Raw genomic sequence first — 27653 nt, forward strand, 5'->3', positions numbered from 1 at the left:
AGGGTTATGGCTCAACAGTGCAGACAATTAGGTCAGCAAATACATTTCTCTCTGCTATGAAGAAGAGCCGTTGTCTGAAAAGTCGCCTATGACATGTTTCCTTTTCAGACTGTGTTATTGACTGATGTGTCGAGTCTTTAGTTATTTGTGATTATCGACCACCGCCATTGCAGTATCACAAAACATTTTCAGTCTGGATGAGGCCGTTGATTGTCATTTACCAATATTTATATGTATTTATTTAACGGCATAATCGAAGCACATATTTTCACTGTATGCAGTTGTATGATTACAACGTGGAATAAATGTAATCTTTGTATGTATGTGTAATGTAATATTTTGTGTTTTTTTTTACTCAACATATTTTCAAACTCTAAACTTGGCGTAAAGATGTCAAAACTGTCAGCCTCATTTATTATCAAAGGATCCAAAGTTTTAAACGCCAGAAAAAAAGTATCAAATTCATCTCGGATGCCATGAGATTTTTTTTGCCAAAAGTCAAGACTGTAAAACCATCAGTGCGACGAGGAGCAGTGTAAAATGGCCAACAGTAATTTCGACTACAATGTGTTTGTGTATAAAAAACATTTTTTTTACGTTTATCTCCATTGACCGTTTTTTCGGTGATTCCCCTGCGGGGAATTCACCCATTCCATTTTATCTTGGAGCATCCCCACGCGGAAACAGCAAACCTGGCCCTTTTTTTTAACTCTTCACATATGGTAAGCATTTCACGGGAGGTTTAGCGGTTAGTAGGTGGGTGGGTGGTGGTGGATATTGTGATCCTGGAAGTGTTCATGGGGGACTATTTCTCTGGGAGAATGGGTGTGAGCTAGGGCGGATAGGGCCTTGTGTGCAACATGTGCGTTAGTGCAAAAGGAACTGAGCCTAATCCACAGTGAAAATTTGTTGAACTGCGTAATATCTCTGTAAATCCTTCCACAGCACCAGGTTCTCATTTTTTTTCCACCGACCTGTAGAGTGGGTGCAGCTGTTCTCCAGATGTTTGAAAAATTCTTCCGGAATCTAGACAGAACTGAACTATCTGTGCTTTAATAACGCACATACACACACGAACACATTTGTCTTGCTTGCTGCTAAACTCGCGATTGCTGTTTTCACCAGACCAAGTACGTGCGTGCGTGTTTTGTTTTTTATATACAAACAAGTTACATTTTTTACGCGAATATGTCTCACTTGGTGTTACAAACGGTCCGCAAACTCATTCAGATGTTACAAATAAATAGCGAAGCACATCGTCGATGACATCCCACGATCCAGTGATGTTTTATTAAATATTGCAAATTTTAAAGCTGTAAAGTATTCTGTGTGTGTGAGTTCGTGGTGGGGGGGGGGGGGAGGTTCTCAGATTACATTAATATTTTTTCACAGTCTATCGCAAAATAGAATGTTAATTAAATTACGCTCCTCGCAATATTTCATACATTTAAGCGAACCTGAAATTCACAAGTCTCGCTCAAATACCAACGGCGTGTAAAAGTGTCGACTTCCCCCCATGGGTAAAACGATCGGCCGGATTCACCGTGTCTAATCAGGACTCTCTTTGTGTCTGTCTCAGCTTGCCACGCAAACAGGGCCCCACAACCACCCCCCACCCCCCGAGTTTTTTTTTCCGAAGCATCATTTTCAATAAATATATACGCGACGGTGCCGCGCGCGCCCCCGCTCATTTATTTGCTTGTGTGTTTTTACACGACGGTCATTTTAGTGCCCCGGGTGTGTGAGTACATCGGCAAAAAATCTGGAGCGGCACACCATGTGTCTTGACCCCCCCCCCTCCTATAGCCAACTCATCCGGCCCTCAGCAGGTGGGAGCATGTGGAGGCAGACGGAGCCACTGATTTATAACTTCCTTCGGAGAAGAATCTCCTCTGGCCCAGCCGCTCCCATCCCTTCCCTTCTCCCCCCCCATCCCATCTTCTCTTACCCCCCCCACCACTTTCCCTCTGGTCACCCCTGCTCCCCACTGCCTTCTCTCCCTGCGAATCTCCCCCCCCTCCCCCCACCCGTTCCACTTCCAAAGAAACCACCAGATTACCCCCCACTGTCCTCCGCCAATCACATAGCAGGTGACGGCTGCCTCAAAGGGAGGAAACAGCAGCTATCCCACAACCCTCTGGGGCCAAACATTTGCAAAGCTGCTTCATTTAAATGTTTAAAAACAGTAAATTATGCCCCTTTCTGATCCCCCCCCCCTTGCCCCCACTCCACCCAAGCATTACCGCTCAAATCTCACGTTAAGCGCTTGAATGGAAAACAAATTGAATGCAAAAGTATGCTCCAAAATATCACGTGATATTTGCTATTTTGTGTGTTTAACATTGGTCTGAACTTTTAAGCGTTTTTAAATATGCCAAGTACCGTTTGGCCATGGGTGACCCTTCTTGAAGCGATTCAACGAAAAAAAATACTTTACCCATCTGAAGGAATGAAATGTAATCCCATATAAATCTCACCCATTTTTAAATAACACGCGAGCCCTCGTGAGACGTATAAACGCAAGAAAAATAAAAACATTTTAAAAGCGTTAGACATAAATATTATTTGTTTAAAAAAAGCGTAATATCAATAGTGGAAAAAAACGGCAGAAACAAAAAGTAAAATAAGCAATAAAAATAAGGAGCAACTGACAAAGTGGAGGAAAGGGTGGATTTAGAAGCCAAGTACATTTTTGTACATAAAAAAAACGGATAAGGTCACAAACTTGTAAATCCACTGGCTTTAATTGGGATTAGGTGGCGTTTTGACGTGGACTGATCGTGCCATTCGGGGTGACGTGATGAGGTGAAAATATTTTAGTCAATAGAGCAACACGGCATACCAGGAACCCGTCCAGGAGGTAAACTTTAAACTATTAAAACTTAACAACGAAACTATTTTTCACTGAGCTACATAACTCTTTTTCGAAAGTGACCTGGCCACAAACGATAGCTCAACAAAGTGGCTTATCATGTGGAAATGTATAGCAGCCAAATGTGGAGGGGGAAACCCGGAGGACCTGAAGAAAAATCCACGCGACCACGGTGAGAGAGACATTCAAACTCCAAATATACAGGCGTCAGAGTTGGGATCGAACCCATGACTTCATGTACACCAGGCGAGGTCGTTAACATCTCGCCACCGTGTGCCCTTGACAGAACGAAACCAATCCCGAACAGACCTACATCCCCTACCCAACGGCTTCACGCCCAGGTCTCATGCTTCGCTTTACCCCAGTCACTCTGTGTCACAGTAAAATACATTATTTTCACCCCTTGCCAATCCACTGTTGTTTGGAAGCCTCTCCCACACCCTGTTGGAAATAGGACTTATTTGACCATACTTCACCAAGCCGGAGAGTTCAAGTTGGTGAGGCGGATGTTCAGGACCGGTTGAGGGACGACTCGCTGCTGATGATGCCACCCGTGACCAGGCAGAACGGAGTGCGCTAACCACTGCACCACCGCTCCACCCCTATTCCTTATATGTTTACATTTTCAGCCCTCGAAACTCAAGTGGGATTAATTTAATGACAAACCACCTCTTTTAATTTACAGCCCAAATGACTTTACCGAAAGAACCAAGAAGATGAAGCCCAAATGACTGTAGGCAGAATTGCAATGCAAGACTCCGGCACATGGCAAAGCGACACTCGTTCATTTAAATATCATTATAATTGCCAACAACTGTATTTAGCAGGAAATAATCCATTGCAATATCAATATTTTTTTTAGAAGGATTACTATGCTCTCATACCATTTGAGTACGGAACAGTGGTGCAGTGGTTAGTGCACTTTTTTTCTACGAACCAGGCAACTTGCGTTTAATTCCAAGTCACAACTAACATCAGTGGCGAGTGATTTCTGATCCTCGGCCCAGTCTTCACAACTTCACAATCCCACACTGACCAACTTGGTGAAGTATGGTCAAACAACCCCATGATTTGACATTGCATGGGTAGGCCTTCATCCACCAGTTGATTGACATGGAGCTGAGCATTGTACAATTGACTTTATTTTTTTTGGAACGTAAAATCAACTAAGCACCGCTAATATGCTTTTGGCATGGGACATAGAATGAATCGATATTAAATTGAGCAATTGACTTGCAAATTGGCAGAAAACCGTGTTGTTATTATTTAAATATTATTGCGCATTCATATTACATTTCCACACATGTACGATAGAAATGAGGTCCCCCCCCCCTCCAACAAGACAAATGAAATGCGATTGAGAGAGGGGAGAGGAAGCCAAGCCGCGAGCGCCCAACGTCGAGAAACTATAAAAGACGACGCCGTGGACTCTGAGCCGACTGGGCCGGAGATAGCGCAGACACAGAGCTGTCTGGAACTCGGGAGATGGGAAATGAAAGCTTCCTCTGTTCCTCGGGGATATTAGTGCCGTCAGGATTTCATGGCGTTGAGAGCGCTCCCGCTCGCCAGCCCGCTCATCGTCCACTCTCTCTCTCAGCTCGCTCGTCCGCTCCCTGGCCCGCTGCCTCCCTCGCCGGCTCACCGGACGGCAGACCCCACCGTGGTTTGCTGGTAATGGTCACTTACTGGATCTCCGGCTCATTTGGCTGGCTCACGCGGTGAGCTCACCCGCTGGGACAGTGGCCCAATGACTGGCTTGCTAACTCAATGGATGGCTCAATGGCTGGCTCGCTAAATAATTGGTTTGCTTGCTGACTCAATAACTGGCTAAATCAGTGGCTTGCTGTCTGCTCACTGACTTGCTGGCTGACCTAATGGTTTGTTTATATCTCGTGTATTGGTTCACTGGCTCGCTGGCTTGCTCACCATCTCATGGATCATTGGCTAACTTGCTGGCTCATTGGCTGGCTCACTGGCTCACTCAAACACTTGCTTATACGACTGTTGGCTGCCTCACTTTATCACACTTTTGCTGGCTTTTGCTGGCCGTCTTCCTTGCTGCACTGCTCAGAGGATGCCAGTTTGACCGCCTCAGCCTGCTCATATTTTTTTGTTTTAAGACCGTGCCAAATTTTTGAATAGTAGCATCGTTTTTTTTTATACGGCAGGCAGGGCTTAGAAAGATTGACACAGACGGCTGCATAGTTGGTGATCAGTGTGGATGCCACTGAGCCAATTTGCACAGTTACAATAATAGTTGATGTGTTTACCCAGAAACTCTTCTCTACGCCTCTCCGTATCGGGCTGGCAGAGTACTCAATTCACAGCTGGAAGGATGATAGTTTGAGTCCCGGTCAGGGGTCGACCGGCCCCCATCACCTCCTCAGGCATTGATCAAATAAGTCCCACTTTGTGGGAGGTGGCCGGGTGGGTCAGAGGTCAGAGCACAGAGCCGGCACCGCTGAGATCCTGGGTAAAAATCCAGGGAGTTGTCCACGAATTAGCCTAGTTCTCAAGTGTGCAGTGAGCCGACGGTCCCAGCACAGTAGCCGATTGCTGCACGCGAAAACACCAACGCATGAACATTGCTTCCGCGCGTAACTTAGTTAAATTCCAGCTCTGAGCATTGAAGTGTCGGCTTGACTGTGATGCCACGAACATTACTTTCTCAGGAAGAGTGGGTGGGAACGTGCTACTCCCTACTGTGTTGGATCAGAGGTCACTTGAAGAGCTCTAAGAAGTAGTTCTATAATACAGTACCTGCTTCCGTGGGCCTAACTCAAATACTAAGGCACGTAAATTGATCTCTTCGCAAGCAATTTAAATAGATTCTTCATGTAGTGACAATCCGCCTTTAGCACAATCTCGATGAAGTTTGGTTAAAAAAAAATCACTTTTTTATTTAAATGGTTGTCATGTGGAGAGTTTGGCACTCGCCACGAAATGGAAATGTGGAATTTCCACCCCTGGGCTCAGGATCACCGATACGTAGTAAAGCGCTTGAGAGGAGAGACGCTTTCATTTATAACTTAACTAAAACGTATTTATTTTTTTACCAGGTAAGGCCTACTGAGCTGTATAGCTCTTTTCCAGAAACGACCTGGCCAGAAATTATAGCCCAACGAAGTGGCTCATGATGTGGAAATTTATAGCAGCCAAATACCCGAAGCGCACATTGATTATACATGTGGAGGGAAAAACCGGAGGACCTGAAGAAAAAATCCACGCGACCACGGGGAGAGAGACTATATACAGCAGCAGGCGTCAGGGTCGGGATCTATCCCACGACCTCCTGTATATCAAGCGAGGGAGTTAACATCTCCGAGCCACGGTGGTGATGATGAGAGAGAGAGAGACGCAAACTCCACATATACAGCAGCAGGCGTCAGGGTCGGAATCGAACCCACAAACCTCATGCACACCAGGCGAGGGAGTTAACATCTCCTTGCCACCGTGATGATGATGAGAGAGAGACACCACAAACTCCACAGAAACAGCAGCCAGCGTCAGGATCGAACCCACGAACCTCCTGCACATCGGGCGAGGGAGTTAACATCTCGCCACCGTTTAAAGCTTTCGTGACTGCAGGGATTCATCTTTTTGGTTCTTTCGGTAAAGTCACGTAGAATGGAAATAATAAAACAATTAAAATAAAACATAATAAAATAATTCTCACGACGTTTCGGCCACAGCGCAAGTAGCCGTCCTCAGGTGGAGAACAGGTCTGTCGAGGAGACAGAGTCTGAATTCAGACTCTGTCTCCTCGACAGACCCATTCAGACTCTGTCTCCTCGACAGACCTGTTCTCCACCTGAGGACGGCTGCTTGCGTTGTGGCCGAAACGTCGTGAGAATTATTTTATTATGTTTTATTTTTATTCTTTCATTATTTCCATTCTACGTGACTTTACCGAAAGAACCAAGAAGATGATCTCGCCACCGCTCCGGTGTAACGAACGAGGCCGGAGGCGCCGCGCGTCTGCTCGCACGCTCATTCCGCCCGTCACGCTCGCGGGCAGCGCGTGCCGCTGAGACTCAGGTGCGTGCCGAGGGACTTGCAGAGGATGGCTGGAGGTTTTTCTTTTTGTGTGTGTCTCGTGTGTCTCGTGATGCTAAAGCGATCGCACGGCTGCCGTCCGCGAGATGCATCCGTCCGCCAGAGCCAGCGAGGCAGCTCTGGGAATCTCGGCGAGGAGCTGCCAAATAAAAGACTGCGAGATAAATGGAGGGGAAGCCTTCCAAGCCTTTCAGCACCATTGTCCGGAGTTGGTGATGCACAAGCTCCAGGTGTCTTGGTGACTCAAAGACAGCCCTCCTCCTCCTCCTTCCTCCTCCTCCTGCTGCTCGCAGCGCCCATCGCCAGGAGTAGCCTCGCGTTTGTTGTCAGCGTCACCCAGAAGGCGCCAGCTATTCGTAAGAACTCGCAAGCTGATCTTTAAAGGTGCATTTGAACAATGTTGATACTCCTACTGATGCGCCTGCTGTTGTGGAGTGACTCATGCAGCTAGCTATGGCTACAGGGTTTTGGTGGTACATGTTGTTTGTCGTTTATTGTGAAATTTCAGTCACAGTTTCTATGATCACTGTTACATTGCTTATGGCTTTATTTTGGTGATTTCGAAAAGTTTTTCGGTTTGGCCATATTTGTTTCTTGTAGCACGGAGTTAGAATGATGGCTTTAATCTAAGGGGTCTTGTAGTTGTTGTTGTTTGACTTGCATCCCACTGGGATTTTTGCACAGAGCGTTGGTGTACGGTGCTTTTTTCTGGAAGACTTTGCAGTTTTTTCCTAGATTTTTCTGTTTGCGCGTAGTCACTTTAAGATGTTTTCTTGTTCATGTTTTTGTTTTGTGTTTGTTGCGGTTGCACCCAATTCAAGAGCCGAATGGCTCACAGGGCTACACCTAATAAATGAAACTGAAACTGAAGCTAAGCATCGTTGATCATTGACAGCGATGGGTGACCACCAGGTTGCCATAGGCAGCAACCGTGCCACGCCGCGCGGTTGACCAGCAGAGGGCAGTGGAAAAACAATTTCAATTCCGCACTTCAATGTTGCCGCATCTGTGGTCACCCACCGTCAACAAGCTCACGGACCGGCCCTGTGAAGTATGGTCAAATGGCCTTCACATCTCGCACTGTGTTTGGGAGGCCGTCACGCAGCAGGGCGAGAATGGGGTCGCGACCGGTAAGTTGAAGAAGCGTGCATGTCGCCATGCCTCTCACGTAACGCGAGGTTGCCGAGTGGCGGCGTCAGGCTTGGGGTGTGAGGATGGGTGGGTGAGCATCGCACGGCTGAACACGCGAGTCGAGTCCATTAGTCTAACTCAGGGATCGACAAGCAAATTAACAAAAAATTCAACTCAACGTGTCAAAATTGCACGGTGTGGTGAATACGATAGGGCTGAACGATTAATCGATTTCAAATCGAAATCGCAATTAGATATTTTCCCCAAATCTTGACTTAAAGCTTTCGTGACTGCAGGATCTTATCTACGTGACTTTTGCCGAAAACCCCAAAGAATATTTCCCAAAATCGTTCAGTGCTAGAATACGAGACAGCGGTGATCCTTGATAATAATAAGTAATATTAAAAAAATTAAACACGCTTTCATGAAATGTACTAATTGTGGCAGAACTCCACGACTCCAGGAAGTGGCTAAATAATGTCACGAAGCGGTCATGTCACGAAGCGGTCATGGCAGAGCCACCACCGCTTGCTGCACCGGAGCCGAAGATCTGTTGACCCCCCGGGTCTAACTACTTGACCAAGTAGATACACGCATCACGTTTGCTTAGCGACGATTGTGATGATGCTGCCAATGATCATTATGAACGGGTGACCGCATAAAGTGGCGCAGATATTGAGTGTGCAGGCGGTTGAGCTGCGCCGTGGGGCCCAGGGGATTGAGTCGCCCAGGTGCTGGGCTACGAGCACGTTGGGGGATGGGTGGGAGGGTGGGAGGTGGACAAGGGGTGGAGGAGGTGGACAGGGGGGTGGGGTGGGGGAGGTGGACAGGGGGGTGGGGGGGTGGAAAGGGGGGTGGGGGAGGGTGTGAGGTGGACAGGGGGTGGGGGGGTGGACAGGGGGGTGGGGTGGGGGAGGTGGACAGGGGGGTGGTGGAGGGTGGGGGGGTGGACAGGGGGTGGGGGAGGTGGACAGGGGGGTGGTGGAGGGTGGGAGGTGGACAGGGGGTGGGGGGGGGGTGCCCATTTCGTTCCTCACACCCAGGGCCCACGCCAGCCACGCTACGCCGCTGATAGGGTGACAACTTTTTTGTTATGGAAACCCCTTTTAGAGGAGACAGCTTCCCCCCCCTCCCAAACGTTTTTTTCCATGGCTTCCTAAAATATTAAACATATATAACTAAACAAATATATACGCAAGTGTATACATAAAAAAAATTATATTTTATATATCTAAATATATATGTAACAATTTATTGAGATGTTGTTTTGCCTTACACGCCACCATTGTGAGAAGTGGGAGTTTATCTTCTTGGTTCTTTCGGTAAAGTCACGTAGAAGGGAAATAATAAAATAATAGAAATAACACATAATCAAATACAATTGTATTTTATAATGTTTTTTTTTATTATCATAATAATATACAATTGTATTTTATAATGTTTTCTTTTTATTATTTTATTATTGTATTTTATTATGTTTTATTTGTATTACTTTATTATTTGCCTTCTACGTGACTTTACCGAAAGAATCAAGAAGATGAATCCCTGCAGTCACGAAAGTTTTAAATCGAAATTTAAGTGGGAGTTTATTGCGCTGAATCGCGTAATATTTACCCTCGTGATAGCACAATGACAACGACGGCGAGTGGTGTTTGCCACTGTGCTATCACCACACTTTCCCACTACCGTCAGCCCTGCAGCGGTCGTGAAGAGGAACGCGGTGTTTGGCGATGCTGGCCCGTGAGCTGCGCGCATGTTGTTCATGTCGCCACGTGGATCGAAGACGCGACGAACGTGGAGGAAGAATATGTAACGCGAGGCTGAGGAGCGTGCAAGGGTAGCGAGCATGGAGAGAGATGCGCGTGGTTGGAGTTCTATCGAGGGACGGGAAGTTGGAACACGTGGGTTAGAGAAGTGGTTCTCGACCTCTGTGGTCAGCGGCATGCTGGTGGCCTGCGAGATCTTAGGAAGTGGTGTGCGGAAACTTTGCAGGCGCAAAGGGGGGTTGCTTTTTGTGCGTTGAACGTCATTCGCACCGTTACGGAGGCCATCCGTGTTAATCAGGAGGTGTGGTACTTATGACTCGTACACATTGCCTTACATGCTAATATTCCTTTTGATCTAAGAGAATGAACAATACCGTACAACAATGAGATGGTGCTCGCGAAAGCAAAACTACGTTGACTCTTGCGTGGAGTTTGTGACAAACCAAATCAACCTGCCGTGATTTGAGGGATGCTCAGCGAAAATTGTCCTGATAATCCGCATAAAAATGGAATTGGCCAAACGGCGTCATCTGTTGAGTTGGAAGATGAAATGTGCGCGTGGGCAGATGGCGCCCTAAACACGACCGCAGGTGGATTGTACGGACTGCCAATGGAGATAGAATGTGTTGTATCTTAAATATAGATACAGGGATAAGTTTCAGATGAATACATTTTTGGACATCCGAGCCCCCTCCCTTCACCCCCCTCGCACTGGCCAGCGTGGTGAAGTATGGTCAAACAAACCCCCCCTCCCTCCCCCCCACATTACTGAAAGGAATGGAGAGGACTTCATGTAGCAGTGAAATGATACAATACTTAAAATAATGCTTTTTGTTATTTAAAAAAATATACAATTTCAAATGAGGATAAAGTTTAGATTTTATTTTAACATTCGTAAAATATAGTATTTTGAATTTTTTTCACATACATTGAACGATAAAGCTATTGCAAGCAATTAGCATCACAAAATAATCTTAACTGCAACAAAAGGCATAATCAAAACAAGGAATGAAAATAAAATAAAAAAAATAGGCCTCTTGAAACAAAACAACATCAATCATTAACAGATCTGCACATCATACAGAGAGAATAACCCTTCGTCAAAGACACGTTCCAAAAATGTAATCTCGTGACCAGATGTCAAGGGGGAGTCGTGGTGGCGCAATGATTCACGCACTGCACTATGAACCTGCTGACCCCAGTTCAATCCCGAGCCACGGCTAACGGCGGTGCCGAGTGATATCCGAACCGGTCCTGGGCGCCCCGCCCCCCTCCAGCCCCCTTCACCACCAACCTGAACACGACCAGCGTGGTGAATGGTCAAACAACCCCCGTGGCCCGAGGCAGTGTGGGGGAAGGCGTCGATCCCGAGGGCTGCTGTGCGTTTGCGACTGACCAACATCGGCGCACTACGGATTGCTCTCCCGATGTTGTAAAGTCTGCTGCCAATAGTTGATTGTGACCTTCCGCATTGCCTGGATGTATTTTCTCTCACCCGGAATCTGTGTGCTTGTCTTGCTGTATACCATGGCTACATTGTAATGTTTAAACATTGGCTGAATAGTATTTCCCTTGCTGAGGGGCTGATTGAGGACTTTGAAATGCCTTTGGTGGGCAACCACACACACACACCCAAGTCTCTTCTGTTACTGCAACAGGCCCCTGTAAGTCACTGCAACAGGACTTTGTAGTCACTGCAGTCGGCCCTTCTAAGTCATTGCAAGATGCCAGAGCAGAAAAAAAAGTGACTGAGCGTTGAACTAAAATTATAAACTCAATGTTGATGCCAGGTGAATAATATTCCCCTCGAGTACCCAATTAATCGAGATAAGATGATTGCAGTGATGGAAAAAAAAAGTTAGTGGATCATTTATATTTCCTGGCGAACCGTATTCGTAGGACTCGCAGTCAAAATTGTCTCCCAAGTGGCGATGTTAACACATGACACCAGGTACTCATTCGAGGGAAGCTAAGTCGACCTAGAGGAGGCCCGGGACCAGTTCAGCGAATCGTCACCGGTGTTGGCCCGTGAGCGTCAACGGAACTGGGGTCGCGACCACGCCAGAGGAGACGCGGCAGCGACGACGGCGACAGTGACGACGCCCTGTGTGCTGAGATCGGCGTGGGCCTCGAGACGAGTGGGACAACTCTCCACGGGGGGGGGGGGGGGGCAGCAGTCGCGGGGCGGACCACGTGGATCGACTCCCGCATCGACTTCGGCACCCAAAGTCGGCAGGTCAAGGGTTGTTGAAGCTGGCCACGTGGCGGTGAGCCACGATGCTGGACGACTGCGCGGAGGCCGACCGTGCCCGACGAAGTCCCCCTGCGCTGTGCAAAAATCTCGCAGCGAGCGACCTGTGAGCGCTGGAAAGGGCATTTGACTCTGGTGGAACGGGCGCTAAAAGCAAGACAAAGCGGGTCATTTTAAAGCGTCGGGCCCCGTATTGGCGGTCGAGGCCGTGTTGAAATGAAGTCACGCGCTGGGTAGGTTTAGGGCATCGCGCGCAAATAAATGCGCGGACATTCCAAAGTCAACTATTCGAGGCAAACTAAAGTGTTGCACTGAAATGATTGCATGCATTTCTGTCAATCAACTTTGACAAATTGATTCTAGATTTGAAGCTTTCGTGACTGCAAGGATTCATATTCTTAGGTTTTTTTCGGTAAAGTCACGTAGGTAAAAAAATTTAAATTAATTAAAGTAAAATACAAATAAAATAAAAATCACGTCGTGATTTTTATTTTATTTTACTTTTATTTGTATTTTACTTTTATTAACGTAAAAAATGTTACCTACGTGACTTTACCGAAAAAACCTAAGAATTTGACAAATTTAATTGATCATAATCCATTTGTGTTACGTTTTAAGTAGTTGCAAGTGGATTTGTTGTTGTTGTTGTAAATAATGTAATTGTGTTATCCCATAAGAAGAACTATGGGGGCCTGGCTGATTTCACAATATATTTTAATGAATGCTTAATCACTTTATATAATCGAGTTGTGCAACCTGTGCACAATTTACTTTAGTTTTCTATGTCAGGATGAATTTTCACAATGCTTCTCCAACTCAACGAGCTTCACATTCTATCCCCCACGTTTACCACCTGTCAGATGTTGGGATTGTAACGACCTTCGGCAATTTCGCTGGAAAAGATCGGTAAACATGGAAAGGTAGACCAATGTTCGGGTGGTGAAGGTTTTGGAATTCCTGTGTAAGCAAACCGTTTTTCTCGTGAACATAAAGCAATGCGTTCAAATCCCATTGCGAGACTGCTCGCTAAAGATATTTGCCTCAACTATATTGCCAAAGGGATCCTTTTTAACCAAATAAAAATAATAATGTTCTGTAAAGCCAGGAAAGATATTAACAGCACACTTGAGGACATCTCTTCATTTTTTTTATCTCTCAAAATTTGGCCCAAGATGGAAAACTTATGTTACAGTGTGCCACTGAGTCCGATACTTGGCCACACTGGCAGAGCCTTTCCGAATCCCTCTGTTCCCAGAACCCTCACAATTTATCACTGCGCAGTTTGGATTCCCAGCAGCAGTTTGAGATTCGTGTTGTTTTCAGCTTGAATTCTTTCGACAAAGAGCACTGCTCCGGGCTTTAATGGGCTGTGATGATTTGGTAGCAGAGCCATAACTCTTGTTTTTTCTTTTCCCAATCACCAAGGGAGACTAAACGTTTTCAGCTTAAACTTTGGTCCAAGGGTATTTAAATTTCCACAGAAAGAGAGGCTAGTTGTTATCCCCCCCCCTCGCCCCAATTTTTTAAAAAATTAATTCCTTCTCCTTTTCCATACTTTCAGCCACCTTTCCATCAATTCCGTTAGTTTTTCATTATTGGTAAACGTTAGTCCAATTAAGCTGTTTGCAAGTTATCTCGGCAGTAAGCTTCTCAACTCAGCGGTACGAAAAGACACGTGTATTGTTTGTATTGCTTTAACAAAGCAGGCGATGACAAACCGCACACCTGTGAACTTCGATCTACTCTGTGACATCGGAATGAGGGAGGAGGAGTTAAACCGAGTGTACGATTACATTATCGCCAAAAGGTAGTTTTTACTTTTATGATGATGTGGGAATCGACGTTGCGCAATATATTAGCTGGCACCCCATGATGACAGGTCCCGCCTCTTCAGGGGCATATGTGACCCATCTGTTCGTAAACCACTTCACTCAAACCTAATAAAACCTCAAACATAAAGTGTTGGGCCAAAAATCCCAGACAAGTTTGTTTCTTAATGTTTACTGTGAAACGGTCCGAGCACCTGGCGTTTTAAGGCCCACTCGCACACTCGGGCAAGTGTTCCCTGGCAGGTGGCAGAGCTTCTTGTACTAAACAGGACTTGTATATTTTATTGCAGAGGCAAGTCAGGCACGACAACATTGGACTACCAGAACCATCGCATTCAAAACAACACGATTGAATAGCGACGTCAATCATCGTTCCACGTCAGGTAACATGAAGCACTTAAAAACCTCGCGACCTATAAATCAGCCAGCTGATCATCGGGATAACCGCCACCGGCTGAAGCCGGGGGAAAGTTGTCGCTGGCGACAATGGAACAGCAAATAAATCAGAAGACGAAGGAAAAAATCCGCGGCCGTGCACGGGCACACTTTGTTCCAGCGCTTGGCCAACATGCGTTGCAGGGTTTTTGTTGTTGTTGTACTTCGTCAGTCTGCGATGGTACGCAGGGCAGGTTTCTCACGCACGTCAGAGGTCCTCCAGGAAGTGTCGTTCACTGTAGAAGGGTTCTTAGTGCCGGCTCCAACAGACGGAGGTTCAAATGTCCACGGCAGGAGGATCACTTGACCCAATGCACCGTTAGGGGTCACCCAGTAGCGCGTGTAGCGTGTTTGGCACGGGCCCTGGCGCAAGCAGTGAAATGGGGCCCTCCATGTGTCCGCCTTTTCCCTTCTTCGTATCTCAGAATTTGGGGCCCGTCAAGCCCACGGGGCCCCGGTGCAATTGCACCGCCTGCGCACTCGGCAGCAACGCCGCTTGGGTGGTGACAAAGATGCACGCGCGTTCGCGATCACCCGCGGTGCGGTACCGTGTGTCACGGGAGTCCGTTGCGTCAACATTTTATACCTTCCTCTCTATTTGCGAGCGTACGCAAATTGCCGTGGGTTTCCGAGAAAGGTAGCGTCCGTCCAGGTCATCGCTGGCTGCAGCCTTTTCTAGGAGCATCCCTGCCCTGCCAAGAAACCCACAAACACACACACATGCAACAGACACAAAGACACTTTACCGCGGCTGCAGTTGTGTCACCAAAGGCGTGGACGTGCGTTTTGACTCTTGTGCTATCGGTTGCCATTCCTATGCCATTGTTTCAGAGTGAGGCCTTCAAATTGTCCTTTGGCAAGGAAGACTTGTACAAAACTCGGTGTCAATCAGTTCAGCGCAGATGCTCAAGCGATCTGACCCAAACGCACCGCGCCACGCGTACGAAGAGCAATCACATGGCAAAAGCAAAATACATCGCTGTTGTTGACGTACGGCGAGTTAATTAGCGTTTTAAAAGAGCGTGTAAATGTACACAGGAACACTACAAACACGAAAAACATATTTTCTCGCAATCATCATTATAATGAACGATGCAGATACCAATACACTTACGAAACAATAATATTATTAAATGACAGCCCCCCCCCCCCTTTCTCAATGCACTGGAAGATGGTGGCCTTTCCAATTATTTTCGGTCTTGGGGGTTGCTTGACCATACTTCACCATGCTGGTCAGTGTGGGCTGGTGAAAGTGGCAAAGGGGCCAAGATCCGTTGAGATTTCACTCGCCACTGATGGTAGCCGTAGCACGGTACCGGACTCGCCATCTGAATCTTGCAGTGTTCCAACCGCTGCACCACCGCTCCAATCCCCGTGTACTTATGTAAACGTTATACTGTACGACAAATTAATAAAAGCAATTTTGCATTTACCTGCTTTAAAACAGGTGTTGTAATTAAAAGAGATTGATGTTTTTTGCGTTTGACATTAAAATAAAACTTTCCATCTCATGAAATGTGTGTTCTCCGTGAGACATCATTAATGCTTTCATTGATTGGTACATCAATTTTTTTTGTTACTATCAAATCTCCCGTGAGAATGGGGTGTGTATGACCTGAGATTGTCTAGTGGCGGTGTGAGACTACGTTACGGGTGGTCTTGTACCGCAAAACACGCGAGTCCAGTCTATAGCCGGACCACCGTACTCGACTCCGTAAAATACATGCGCATTGTGTAAATGTGTAAACTGAAGCACCGTTGACTTATCAGTGGGAGACCGGTTAGAGTGGCGTAGCTATCGAGTGTGCAGGCGGTGCAACTGCCTGCACGACTGACACGAGGGCTGGCTTGCAAATGTCCACGACCGACGATGATGATGGTGACCATGTTGGCGGCTGTGAACATTGAAACTAACCCAATGTTCACAACACCCTACAGAGCTGTGTTCTTCACCGATTTTCAGAGGTGGGGCCTCTTTCGCCGATAAGACATCAGTGTGTGAGGGCCGCCACACGTTTGAAACCATTGGGGTTCGACAGCATGATGGCGGGGTCTTTTCACATTCGTGTATCGTCGGGGGGGCCGCACATCAGAGGCCGCACTGAAGGCCACCAAGGGCCGCCAATGGCAATGAAGAACATCGATCTACAGAGAGTTGGATCGATTGCTTTGCCCTTTGCCCTGTGCACGATATACACGGCGGAGCTCACAGCAAGGTGTGTCTCCCACGTGTCGTCAGTGCCCCCTGGTGAACCCAGCCCATAGTGGTTCCAGTGCGGGGTTCACAAACAGCGAGGGGAGAGATCCGCGAACGAAAGACAAAGCAGCGGGCGCAACAAAGTGTACCGAATGTTCATGACGAAGAAGACAAAGAACTCTCGCATCGTCTTAACAGACTTCGAGGGCAAGTGCCACATTTGTCTCCTCCCCAGTGGCTATGTTCCACACACACACACCTCACCAGGTACTTATTTGAGGCTGAGTCGACCTAGGTGCGGCCCAGAACCGGTTCAGATAATCGTCTCTGGTGTTCGTGGCCGTGGGCGGGAATCGAACTCGGGTGGCCGGGTTCGTCGCGCAGTGAGCTTAACCGCTGCACCACCGCTCCCCAAGCAGAATACTGATATGAATTAATACATCCATCGTCATCATCATCAGCCAAGGTCAGTCCACTGCTGGATGAGGGCCCACCCAAGCGATACACACGAGCCGATTTCATTACTCTATCTCCTAAATGTATGGCCGCTCGGACGCGTGTTCCGTTCCTTGGATGTCATTCCGTTATTATTCTTGACCATATGCATGAGTCCACATTGAAAAGTATGACGACGACATCCAGGCATGTTTGACTTTGTATGTCACGCTATAGGGGGCTCAGTGGTGCAGTGGTTGGCGCATTGCGCCATGAAAGCCGCCGACCTGAGTTTGACTGCCGGCCACAACAAACTGTTGATGTCTCAACAGGTCCTGAGCCTCCTCCTTTACCAACCTGCGCTGACCACAACCGACGCAGCAGTTTATTAACAAATGAGAATTACACTATATACGCCATGCATGTTATATTTACATAATACTACATACATGTAATTCGCCGTTGGTGTTATGTATTAAACATATGTACATCCCTATAGGCATGCAGCGCTTGGCCGCTCAGTATTATATTCCTAACCTCTGACACTGCAGTGCTTGCACACCCCCACGGGTCACCTTAGGTCACACAAATGCGCATGTAAATCATCCTACAGACTGAGCTCAGATTTCAATGGACGGAGAACCGACTGAGGCGAGGCAAACACAAATGAGCTAATTTTAAAAATCCATAGACTGGTTTCTGAGATCCCCCCACCATGAATGATACACACAGAGATAAACACGCGCACACACACTCTCTTTGGCGGGGGCTCTAATTAATAACTGGGTAATTGTTATTGCAATGGATCTGGGTCGAGTGTGGTTAGGCACGGGAGGGGAGGGTTTGGATCATCACCCTCCCGGGGCTAATGGGGTGCCCCGTGTCACGGTGGCAGCTGTGGGAAGTTGTTTGGGAGAAAACCCCTGGCGTTACGTGAAGACAAACGAGCTGTCGACACGTGTGCCAACCGACTGCCGTGATCGTGATGATGATTGGATTGCGTGTTATGATGATGATGATGACGTTGATTATTTATTGATATATGAACGTGATGATGATTGGATTGCGTGTTATGATGATGACGATGATGACGTTGATTATTGATCGATATATGAACGTGATGATGCGGATATATGATTGTCAATCGTTCATAAACGATTTTGTTTGATGTAGAGTGTTACGATGATTGATGTCTGATAATTATTTTTATAATCGATCATGAAGATGATGGATGGATTATCATGGTAGATGTGTGTCATGTATTATTATGATTAATATGAATATGTATGACTGAGCATTATTAATTACTGATAATTAATGTGTATTATTAATAATGGTGATGTTAATGAAGACGCTAATGATGATGGCGATTAATGTGTATTATTGATGATTGCTAATTGATTATTATGATGATATCAGCCCACATTGATAGTAGCCCATATGGTGGTGGTGATGATGTTGATGATATCAGCCCATATTGTATCCCTTACAGGGCTTCCCAAACGTTACGTGGCCATGTGTACCACTCAGCACCTTCACCGTGTCATGAGCCCGACTGCCATGAGCATGCTGGGACATTGAAGAGCGCTTTTAAATGGAACGAATATCCTCGTATCCTCCTATAAAATAAGCTAAAAACTTTAGCGCTTGAGCAGGCGCACATTTGAACTATGTAATGTTGAGCTCTGTGATACTAACACACTATATTGTTCGTATAATCGTTACATTTGAATAATAAGATAAATACGGAGTATGTCTCCGTCTCTGTAAATAAAAAATCATGTATTTCTTAAACAACGCATCAGCCGCATGGCCTTCCTTATGGTAGTGAATAATAACAGCAGCAACAAGACAAGCAAACTCTAGGCCGGTTTCGACAGTGTCTCATCAGTCAGGCTTGCTTGAATCAATGCTGGTGAAATGCTTGTCATTATAGGCAAGGACCCTAACCACGGCCGTAATTATAATATATTATAAAATATTATAAAATATATATTATAATATATATTGGGGGGGGGGGACACATCCCCCCCCCCCCCATATTCAAATATGCTCAAAATGTCCCCCCCAATATATTGCTATAAAATAGATTTGTGTTTTATATGATTGTGTTTATGGTTGTACTTTATTAATTCCTAATCTCTGCCATTACATACAATTTAACAATAAAAGGTAAAAAAAAACAGAACAATGGAATACAATACACAATTAGACATTATTGTAAAAAATAAATAAAAGTCCATCCTGTGTGTTAGTGATTTTTTGTTATTTTAGGCAGGAAATTAGTTTTCAAATTTCGAATTTTTTTCTGGGGATGTACCCCCAGACCCCCTGAAAGATTTGGTCCCCCCCCAATGTTGACTCCATGGCTACGGCCTTGACCCTAACCCCTTACAATATCGGTTGTCAGTTGGGCGCAAAAAGTCACATCGTGATACACAACTTAAATATTCATTAGAGTTGTTGTGAAGAATATAGCTAAGTTAAATTAGAAGACAATATGTTCAGTGATGTATTAAATATAATAGGACGTTACAAATTGCAATAACCGCATAAAATGTTGTAGTCAATTGCCAAAGTATATTCTTTGGGTCTTTCGGTAAAGTCACGTAGATAGGTTCAAAGAAAACAACCACTTGTGTTGCGATCGAAACGTCGTAGTCTTTGTTTTTTGTTATTTTCTTTGAACCTATCTACGTGACTTTACCGAAAGACCCAAAGAATATGAATTCCTGCAGTCACGAAAGCTTTAAGTCAAGATTTAACTGCCAAATTATAATTATCGGGACACTTTGCGTAACCCTTTTAATATTTAAATGTGCATGTACAATGTAGGTATTGTATTATTCACATGCTTGCATGTTGCATCGACAGGGCCCCATCGTTTAGAGATTGTGCTCTGACCAATAACATCTGGTGAACCAGCGACATTTGTTCCAGAAGCCTGACTCTGCTGATGAGACCTAGAAGGTCAAAACCGATCAAATGTTTCATGTTTTTATACTTAGAACAAATGCCGATGAGGCTAAACAAACATTTAATTTTTTGGGGAGATGGGACAGAGAAATTAATGTATTTCTGTTTTGCTTTAACGGTGTACGATGTGTACTGTATATTGATGCATATATATCTACATTGAAAGTTACATCATTATTCCATGATCGTTTTATAGTTCCCAAATTTGAAGTATTACCGGCTGTCCATCGTAAACACAAACCCACTCACTATACGAACGTATTGTTGTTATATTGAGGGACGAGACGGATTGTGGCATTCATGCAGCAGTGGATTGACCATGGCTGCTGCTGATGATGATAGGACATACAGACCTCTTAACTGTTATAAAACAATTAGTTAGCGATGTATTGTATGAGATTACAAAAAGCCTCTTTGCGTAGGCCCTATACTGTTTCGACCGTGTATATATCGTATTCATCATCATTGCAAGCAGGTGATCAGGCATAGGTTTAAAAAGGTTCCTCTACCATCGACAACATACAGACTGTCAATCAGATTGCGGGAATGACGAATGAGTCTCAAGCACCTTTACACGGTTTATGTATCTTATTACAACGAATCTAACGCCTCACAAAAACGTGTGTTCACAAGTGGTAACATTTGTGTTAATTAGTGAAATGTATATGCTTAGAAGTGTTAGTTGCATACACATTCACAAGAACTAGTAAACAACAATACTAGAATTATACGAAGCACTTATCAAAAAGTTTGAGACAAGTCGGTCAGCAACCTTATATAATGTGTGTACGTATAACGTCTGACAATTAGTAGTGTGGTATTGAAACATTTAAACACAGGTGTACACACAAACATGGCATTCACATGCATCGATCACTCAACCTTCAATTAAAAATCGCACACGATTTGTCCCGTCTTGTAACGTAAAGAAACAACAACAGCTTAACATTATCGGGTAATGACCCTGACTATGGAGTCCCAAGAAGGATCTGAAGCGGGATAATTGCTCGAAACGTGAGTTGTATATTTTGTGGTAAAAGACAATGTTCGTAAAACATGTGCACCATTGCAATGCCCTCCAAGGTTCACCGTTTGAGTTAAGCATGAACGCACACAGAGGTGAAAACATGTGAACACACAAACACATTCACCTCAAGCACTAACACATTTACAAATAATTTGCATACTTCCTTTCAATCGACTGTCAATGCGTCCAGGACCTTGCTCAGATATCACTCCACTCACCACTGATTCTATCGGTAGCGGGGAATCGAACTCGGGTCGCCGAGTTCGTAACACAGCGCGGTAACCACTGCCCCACCGCCTCTACTGCAAGCACGACTCACTTTCAGCCCAATGTCAATCCACTGCTAGATGACGCCCTCCCCATGCCGTGTCGGTCACGGGGGTTGTTCACGGCTAACATCGGTGATAACTTAACGCCTCCTGAGCCCAACTTCCCATAAGCCACAGTGACCAGCGTGGCGAAGTATGGCCAAACAACCTCCAAGCATTTACACTATGAGACATCTTCTTTACCAGTGGCAAAATATAGTAATAGGTTTTTACCCTTTCAACTGGTACAAAAACTCACACCTTTATACAAGGGATCAACTTCAAGGACAGTGCATATCATTATCAGAGTTGTTTCTTTTTGTTTGCATTTTGACTGCTTGTGGTTATTGCAAACATGATTCCTTGTATAAAGGGTGTCAGTTTTTGTACCAGTTGAAAGGGTAAAAACCCTATTACTAAACCTCCAAGCACTAAATGTTCGCACACCAAAAATTCGGGATGACTCGGTGGCGCGATGGGACGTTTTGCGCGGTGCGCTATGAACCCGGTGACCCGAATTCGACATTCCCCAGGCCACGGCCAACATCAACGGTGGGCAAATGCATTGGAAAGATGTGATTAACCATGCAAAAAAGATTTAACTACACTTATTTGGACCATCTTATTTGACAGACAACTATTACAGGTTATTGATAGACAGCCAGTTTTGTTTTACCAGGTTTAGTTTTTTCTTTTTTCACACTTTTGGTATGTAGGCTAGTCGTAGTCACAAACCGCACCTCTCCATAACAAAGGCTCAGTCTTTTGTTATGCAGTCTATTCTTAGTCTTAAGCCTCACCCTACCATATTAATAAAAAGTGTGCCGCACTTGGCCCTTCCCCTCTTCAACCATTATATATACGGAGTGGTAGCTCTTGTAATCTCTCATTTACTTGATACAGCTGTCGTGGCTGTGACGGTTCCACCTGAAGACGGAAGCTTGTGTTGCCTCCGAAACGTCGTGATTTTTATTTTATTTTTATTTTAAATTTTTACCTACGTGACTTTACCGAAACAACCTACGAATATGAATCAGAACCCGGTCCCGTGCCCTTTTTCCCGTTCGTCATTACGGCACTCCTGACAGCACACAGCGACTCATAGAAATCCGCACCGCGTGTGAGGGCTTCATCTCACCACTCGGCGCTGGTCACTCAGACAGAAGGTGCAGATAATTCGCGGCTCCCCTGCGCAGATACTCGCCGCGGTCGCCGCCGCCGCTGTCGATCCTTGCATCGCTCGGGTGACCTGCACGCCTCCCCCTCCTCCTCCGCCGTGCTGCTGCTGCTGCCCGCAAGGCTGCCCAGCCAGCAAGGTGTTGCCCAGGTGCGCGATGTAGCTTGATGCCAGCAGCAGCGTCTCCAGCTTTGAGAGTTTCCTGTCGGCCGGCTCGGTGGGGATGAGAGTCCGCAGAGCAGTGAAAGCGGAATTCACGGATTGCGTTCGGTCCCTCTCGCGGGCATTGGCCGCTCGCCTCTGCGGTCCGCACGGCACCATCACCTCCTGCTGCTGTTGCTGCTGCTGATGATGATGCTGCTGCTGCTGCTGATGATGATGGTTATGATTGTGTTGCAGATGCAGGCTCGTGCTGCTCCACTGATGCGCGCGTCTTGCCGACTCCTTGCAGCTCAAGTCGTCTTGGCCAGGGTTGTTGCAGTCACCGATGTCTTCCTCGGAAGCGCCGCTGCTGTTGCTGTCTCCCGCATAGCCAGCAGCAGCTGCTGCAGCAGCGGCCACGGACTGCAGCTGTAGGTCGTTCTGAAGCAAGGGGCTTTGGTACAGCGCGGCGCGGAACATGGCTGCATTCAAACGCGAGAGGGATGATGCTGCTGCTGGTGATGCTGATCGTGATGATAATGACAGTGCTGATGGTGGGAGCGATAACGGTGCTGATGATGACAGTGGTGATGGCACAAATGATCGTGATACTGCTGCCGATCGTTGGAGTGATGACAATAACGATGAGGCTGTTAACGATAGTAAATGTTGACGATTATCTCAACGATAGAGCATCCGCGGTGCGATTCTAGAGAGTGGTGCGACGCCGGTTGTGCCGTGGTTTTAGCCCCACACACACGCACGCACGTGCAGAGACTTTCTCTAAGAGAGGGATTGTGAAGAGAGAGAGAGGGGGTCCCGGTGGCGGGGAGGGCTTGCGTTCACTGCCGCTGGGAGCTCAGTGGGGGGAGGTCAATATATAGATGGGGCTGGCCGGGCGAGCGTAGCACGGCTCCACGTGGATTCATCATCAGACACGTGTGTGAGGCCAGCCACGGGGTGACGTCTCGGTACGCTCCTCCACCGCCGTCTATCGCTTTGCGGTGGAGCGGCGGAACGCACGGTGGGGTGGGGGGTAGCGCGCAGCGCAACGAACCCCAAACTGCCCAAGTTCGATACCCGCATCAGGGCCACGAGCGTCATCGGTGACAATCATCATCCGAACCGATTCTGTGCGCACCACCCCCTCCCACCCACCCACCACCACTCACTTTGCCAATCCGCACGGACCAGAGTGGGGTAAGCGTTGCCAAACAGCCACACACCCCCACGACGGATCCGGCGTGCGGAAGTCTTCGTCCAAAAAATTGTTTGGCTCAGATGTCCCACGGCACGTATGCAGAATAGTGGGGGGGGGGGGGGTAGAGGCGGTGGTGCAGTGGTTAGCGCGTTGCTAACCACTGCACCGCCGAGCAGAGTTGGATTCCCGACCCATCAGTGTTGAGTCATATCTAAATCGGTCCTAGGGGGAGGGGGTGGGCTCAGACCCACCACGCTTGACCATCGTGGTGAAGTAAGATCAATAACAGCCCCGTGACCGACACGACACGGGGTGGCCTTTATCCAGTGGTGGATTGAGAACAGCTGGAATGTATAACTTATTAATTCAGACTCTGTCTCCTCGACAGACCTGTTCTCCACCTGAGGACGGCTACTTGCGTTGTGGCCGAAACGTCGTGAGAATTATTTTATTGTTTTATTTTTATTATTTTATTATTTCAATTCTACGTGACTTTACCGAAAGAAACAAGAAGATGAATCCCTGCAGTCACGAAAGCTTTAAATCGAAATTTAACTTGTTAAGTGTTTTATTACTCTGCTCTTAGGGCACCTTGCTTGCGATTAATTAACCATGATATTTAATTAACCATGATAACGTACACACACAACAAATATACATGTAGAATGCTTAAAGTTGTCAGAGTTGCAGCAAAATACGCCGTTGTACTATATATCTTATACGTCTATGCTACCCGCTTTCACCAACCCGCACTTACGCAGTGTGGTGAAGTATGGTCAAATTGCCCTCACGGTTGGATAAGCGGGGTGTGAAAGAAGTTCAACATAGATTACATACGACACACACAGCGTGGGGAGGCCCTCATCCAGCAGTGGATTGTCTAAAGGGCTGTACATGTACAGCACTTATAGTCAGTTGGAGCCACTTAACGCTCATAGTGAAGAGTATTTTTTAATTCACCCCTTAATCACCACCAACCACGTTCAATCCGCTGTTAGATGGTCATCTCCCAAAGCCGCTGCCGCACTACTTTATAAAATGTTGAATGTATCACTTATAATGAATATTAAATATAATGTATCACTGGGCCACTTGCATTGAAGCGTATTATAGCAACGTCTCAAATATTTAAAGTATTTAGGGGTAATTTATTATTATATTTATAATTGCTCCCAATCAGGGCCGTCACCGTGATGTCGAAGCGCGGGGCCCCCCAAAGCACGGGGCCCAGGACGGTCGCCCTGATACGCCGTACCCCAGAGGAACGGCTCTGCTCCCAATTTCCAGAGAATTCCCATTTGTCTTTTTGAAGTCTTGAAAAGAAATGGCAACTTCGTGGACTTAACGCACGTTCGCCTCGCTTCAGTGTAGATTGTGAAGTGCTGGTTCAGAGGATTATGAAGAGTCATTATAATACAGTATTACAGATCTACAATATGAATTTTTTTGATAAGATGCTCATGCTGTTAAAGAAAGGAAAATGAATGTCTCATTATGCCTGCATCATAGGAAAGATGCTGAGCCTTTGAAGGTACAATAGAGTTGAACTTTCACTGACAACCTTACCGGAGGACCCGGAGAAACATCCACGTAATAACGGGCAGAGAGAGAGAGAGAGACACACGCAAACTCCAAATGTACAGCAGGCGTTAGGGTCGGGATCGAGCGCACGAAACTCCTGTATACCAGGCGAGGTAGTTCCCATCTCACCACCGTGGCGTCCCTGAAGGCGGAGGGGGGCACTGCGCTCTGAACCCGGCCATCTGAATTAGATTTCTGACCACGACTAACATCAGTGGTGAGTGACATCTGAACCTGTCCCTGCTGCCTCCATCCCTACCCCCCCTTTCCCACCCCTTCATCAACCCGCACTGACCAGCGTGGTTGGTGATGAGTGGTCAAACAACTCCCGTAACCAACACGGCATGGGGAGGTATTTAATCCAGCTTTGGATTGACAGAGTATCTTGCAAGAGTAACTTAACGGACTGAAAATGCATCGTGACTCTACGTAGCGTGCGGGTGGCCTACATTATATAATTATTACTTTTAAGGCGCTGATATCTTGACGATAACTTGAGAGTATGTTTTTATTTATTTATCCCATGAGTGAAGCTTTGAACTCGTATTGGACAACCAAGAGGCGAGTATGTACAAGATAACACATGTCCTCTCATGTGTTTTCGGGTTGTCCCCGCATGTTGTTCCGAATTATATCCAACGTTTCGCCCCACGTGCTAGGGAGCTTCTCCATCGGGAACGGAATTGAAGATTAACGCGTCGGTTTTCGCGACCAAAATCATCCATAATACAGGGTGTTTTTAATTATATTCGTAGGTTTTTTCGGTAAAGTCACGTAGATAAAAATTTTTAATTAAAATTAATGATAGTAAAATAAAATAAAAATCACGACTTTTCGGAGGCAACACAAGATTCCGTCTTCAGGTGGAACCGTCACAGCACGCTTGCTGTTAAATATATTAACGCCGTTAAACCCGCCACCACCCGACACAGATAATTAGTAAGGGTTGTCATGTAAACAGAACCTGCCAATTCGTTACGAGTACAGCACACCGGTATATTGGAGAGCAATGCCACAACATTTACAATATTAGTACGACGTTTCGCTCATAATGATTAAGCTAGTTGTAATTACTGGCAAAACGTCGTACTAAGATCTTAAATGTTGTGGCTTTGCTCTCCAACACACCGGTGTGCTGTACTAATAACGAATTGGCATGTTCTGTTTACAGGACAACCCTTACTAATTGTCTGTGTCGGGTGGTGGCGGGGTTAACGACACATTTATATATTTACGCGATTTAACCCAAAAAACCTGCATTATGGAATTGAAGATGCTCTCATCACATTGGATATCGTTCCGACCAACACGCGATACAACTAAAAGACACTGCAGAGAAGCTATTCAACACAAGCGCGAAAACCTCTACGTCTTACCGGAGCTTAGTTTTATTTAATCTCAGGCTACGTCTTGCTTTTAGGGACCCACATATGAAGTCTCCCTTGATGCAGTGGAGTTCGCCCAATTCATCCACGGTGGTTTCTGACGGCGTGTGTCGTTTTATGACCCCCGTGTTAAGTACCGTTGATGAGCCCCTTCAGCTGAACAAACATCATCACCAACATCAGCGACCACCACCACCACTACGACACCCCCGTCACACGTTCCTTGCCCGTGGAATGCAAATCCTGTCAAAACAGACACTCAGCGCTCCGCTCAGTTCTCTGTTCCATGCTCCGCTCCAATGATGTGCCGTCACTCACAATGGACAACTGTGGAAGGGGGCCAAATTTCAAGGGGTCGGCAACCAATATAACACGAGCCATTTTTTTCGAATTCGGTAAATAAAAACAACTCAATATGTCCAGAGGCGCAATGCACTGTGTGGTAAAATCCGAGACGGCGGGCCTTAATAAATAACGCTCACGAAGCAGCAGAACTTACAAGAGCCGCATGCGGCTCTGGAGACGCGGGTTTTTTGCCGACCCCTGAACGAATGCGATGCTTTTCGATTTAAAGCTTTCGTGACTGCAGGGATTCATCTTCTTGGTTCTTTCGGTGAAGTCACGTAGAATGGAAATAATAAAATAATACAAATAAAACATTATAAAATAATTCTCACGACGTTTCGGCCAGAACGCAAGCAGCCGTCCTCATCATTCAGACTGTCTTCTCGACAGACCTGTTCTTCACCTGAGGACGGCTGCTTGCGTTGTGGCCGAAACGTCGTGAGAATTATTTTATTATTTTTATTTTAATTATTTTATTATTTCCATTCTACGTGACTTTACCGCAAGAACCAAGAAGATGAATGCGATGCTTGTCACACG

General features: G+C 46.2%; 1 protein-coding gene across 1 annotated transcript; it reads right to left on the bottom strand.

Moving 5' to 3' along the window:
- Positions 1-14155: 14155 nt before the first annotated feature.
- Positions 14156-23898, bottom strand: LOC144942179 (basic helix-loop-helix transcription factor scleraxis-like). Its single transcript, XM_078868937.1, has 2 exons — positions 22422-23898; positions 14156-15032 (listed from the first exon to the last, which is right to left on the bottom strand). The coding sequence occupies exons 1-2, from the start codon at positions 23079-23081 to the stop codon at positions 14994-14996; spliced, it is 699 nt and encodes a 232-aa protein (XP_078725063.1). The 5' UTR covers positions 23082-23898; the 3' UTR covers positions 14156-14993.
- Between the last annotated feature and the right edge of the window lie 3755 nt (positions 23899-27653).

Source organism: Lampetra fluviatilis, chromosome 26 (assembly GCF_964198595.1).
Source record: "Lampetra fluviatilis chromosome 26, kcLamFluv1.1, whole genome shotgun sequence".
NCBI classification, from domain to species: domain Eukaryota; kingdom Metazoa; phylum Chordata; class Hyperoartia; order Petromyzontiformes; family Petromyzontidae; genus Lampetra; species Lampetra fluviatilis.